General features: G+C 45.2%; 1 protein-coding gene across 1 annotated transcript in view; it reads right to left on the bottom strand.

Moving 5' to 3' along the window:
• The window catches only part of SARC_10527 (hypothetical protein), a 5,860-nt gene that overhangs the window by 1,694 nt on the left and 2,320 nt on the right, over positions 1 to 1,846 (bottom strand). The window contains exons 3-4 of the mRNA XM_014295427.1: positions 1,250 to 1,472; positions 305 to 443 (exon numbers count right to left, since the gene is read on the bottom strand). Of these exons, the coding sequence (XP_014150902.1) occupies positions 305 to 443; positions 1,250 to 1,472 (362 nt within the window). The remainder of the gene's footprint in view (positions 1 to 304; positions 444 to 1,249; positions 1,473 to 1,846) is intronic.

Genomic DNA, 1,846 nt, shown 5'->3' with positions numbered 1-1,846 from the left:
CTTTGCAATATCATACATATTGTTGTGGGTAGATGTATGCAATTATACCAATACTTCAGCCATAACTAAAACACGCGAACAGGCACAAATCGTCGAAGCTTGGGCGGCCGGAGGCAAGATGTCTTCCATAACTATAAGCATTGAGGATATATGAGCGTTCTACAGATATAGGCACAGTACTCAGCCACAATACAGTCAGAAAACGAATAGTGAGCAATACAATCCATCCAAGTTCGGATTCATGGATTCTCGCAATGGCGAATGTATTTCGATTATATATGCAAAAGTGCGCCGACACACTCACCTTCCCGTACTCCTGTGTGTGTGTTGTTCTTGCAACGTCAAAGCTGTCTGCACTGGCCATCGCAGCCTTCACGTCGTTGAAGAAGCGCTTCTGCATTGTAACGACCTTACTATTCAACACATCCATCGTATGTGGCGACCTGTAGCAAACAGAGGGGCAGACAATCTCACCATGATATGTGTCAATGCAGCAACTACAGCAATCGCATCTGAAAGAAGGCCAAGGGCGGGTACTACATGTGCCATTACGGCTGCATACACGATGGTTGCACAGCCGACATACGTACATGTGCTTATGTTATAAAACGTTAAATGAGCTCATCATAAAACATAATCCAATCCGTTGAACAAAAAAAATATCACGAAGTCATGCATTGCCTCGTATTGGTGGCATATGAATGTACTTTTTTTTGTGTGTGGTTTATTGCGAAACGAACATATGCACTCCTGGCGTAAAAACACATATATAAATAAATCACATGCACTTCGGTATGCTACAATATGCTACAGTACAATGACTTGTTAGGACTAATCGTGAATCTTCATTCGTATCATCACTGTAACAGAACGCACAAGGGCTTTAGTAGGGTAGAGTTTTCATGCTGGGTAGCTTGATACTTGAACTGTAAACCCTAAAACGAGCAAATGAGCATATACAGTAGTTGAAGTATACATTGACGTACATCTATGCAGTAGAACTGCATATGAAATACCACACGCACGAACAAATATCCACCATGCACATTCTCAGACCAACACACACACTCACAGAGTACGTAGGCATGCATATGAGAACTATCACTTGCACATGCACATGCATACCTCCAGAAGCATAGCACCACACATCCTCTCACAGCATAGACAGCCACTCCAACTAACTGAACGCACTCAATCCCTTCTACCAACTCAGCCCAAACTCAACACACCCACCCACTGACTCACCCACCTTGCCTGCAATGACCTTAAGTGCCACCATGTGGAGATGGTGTCTACGGCAAATCCTTCCTTACGCACCTGTCTGGCCTTGATCTCTCCCGCCATCTCCACTTTCAACGCAAAGGCCGACGATAAAATACCCGCAGGAATGGCGAAGAACGCTACACCCACCCACGCCAAAGCGACACCAATCAGCCGACCCCCCGCAGTAGTAGGATACACATCACCATACCCTGTGCAGACACAGAAGTACGGCTGAGCACAAACAAATACAACCACTCGGTGCAACCAAATGAAACTACCCTGTGCAGACACAGAAGTATGGCTGAGCACAAACAAATACAACCACTCAGTGCAACCAAATGAAACTACCCTGTGCAGACACAGAAGTACGGCTGAACACAAACAAATACAACCACTCAGTGCACCCAAATGAAACTACCCAGTGCCAACAAGTAACTGCGGTGGGTGTGAGCTGTTACTACGCTCGTGAGCACGTGTGATTACGATGATTCACATAGAAATTTCACGCCGGCTGCACCATCGCGATATGGCTGCAGGAAATACGTTTACTCGCAATACATAGGCTGCAGTTTAAACGTTATCA

This window comes from Sphaeroforma arctica, assembly GCF_001186125.1.
Source record: "Sphaeroforma arctica JP610 unplaced genomic scaffold supercont1.1284, whole genome shotgun sequence".
In the NCBI taxonomy this organism is placed as follows: domain Eukaryota; class Ichthyosporea; order Ichthyophonida; genus Sphaeroforma; species Sphaeroforma arctica.
This window is presented reverse-complemented; position numbering and strand designations above follow the sequence as displayed.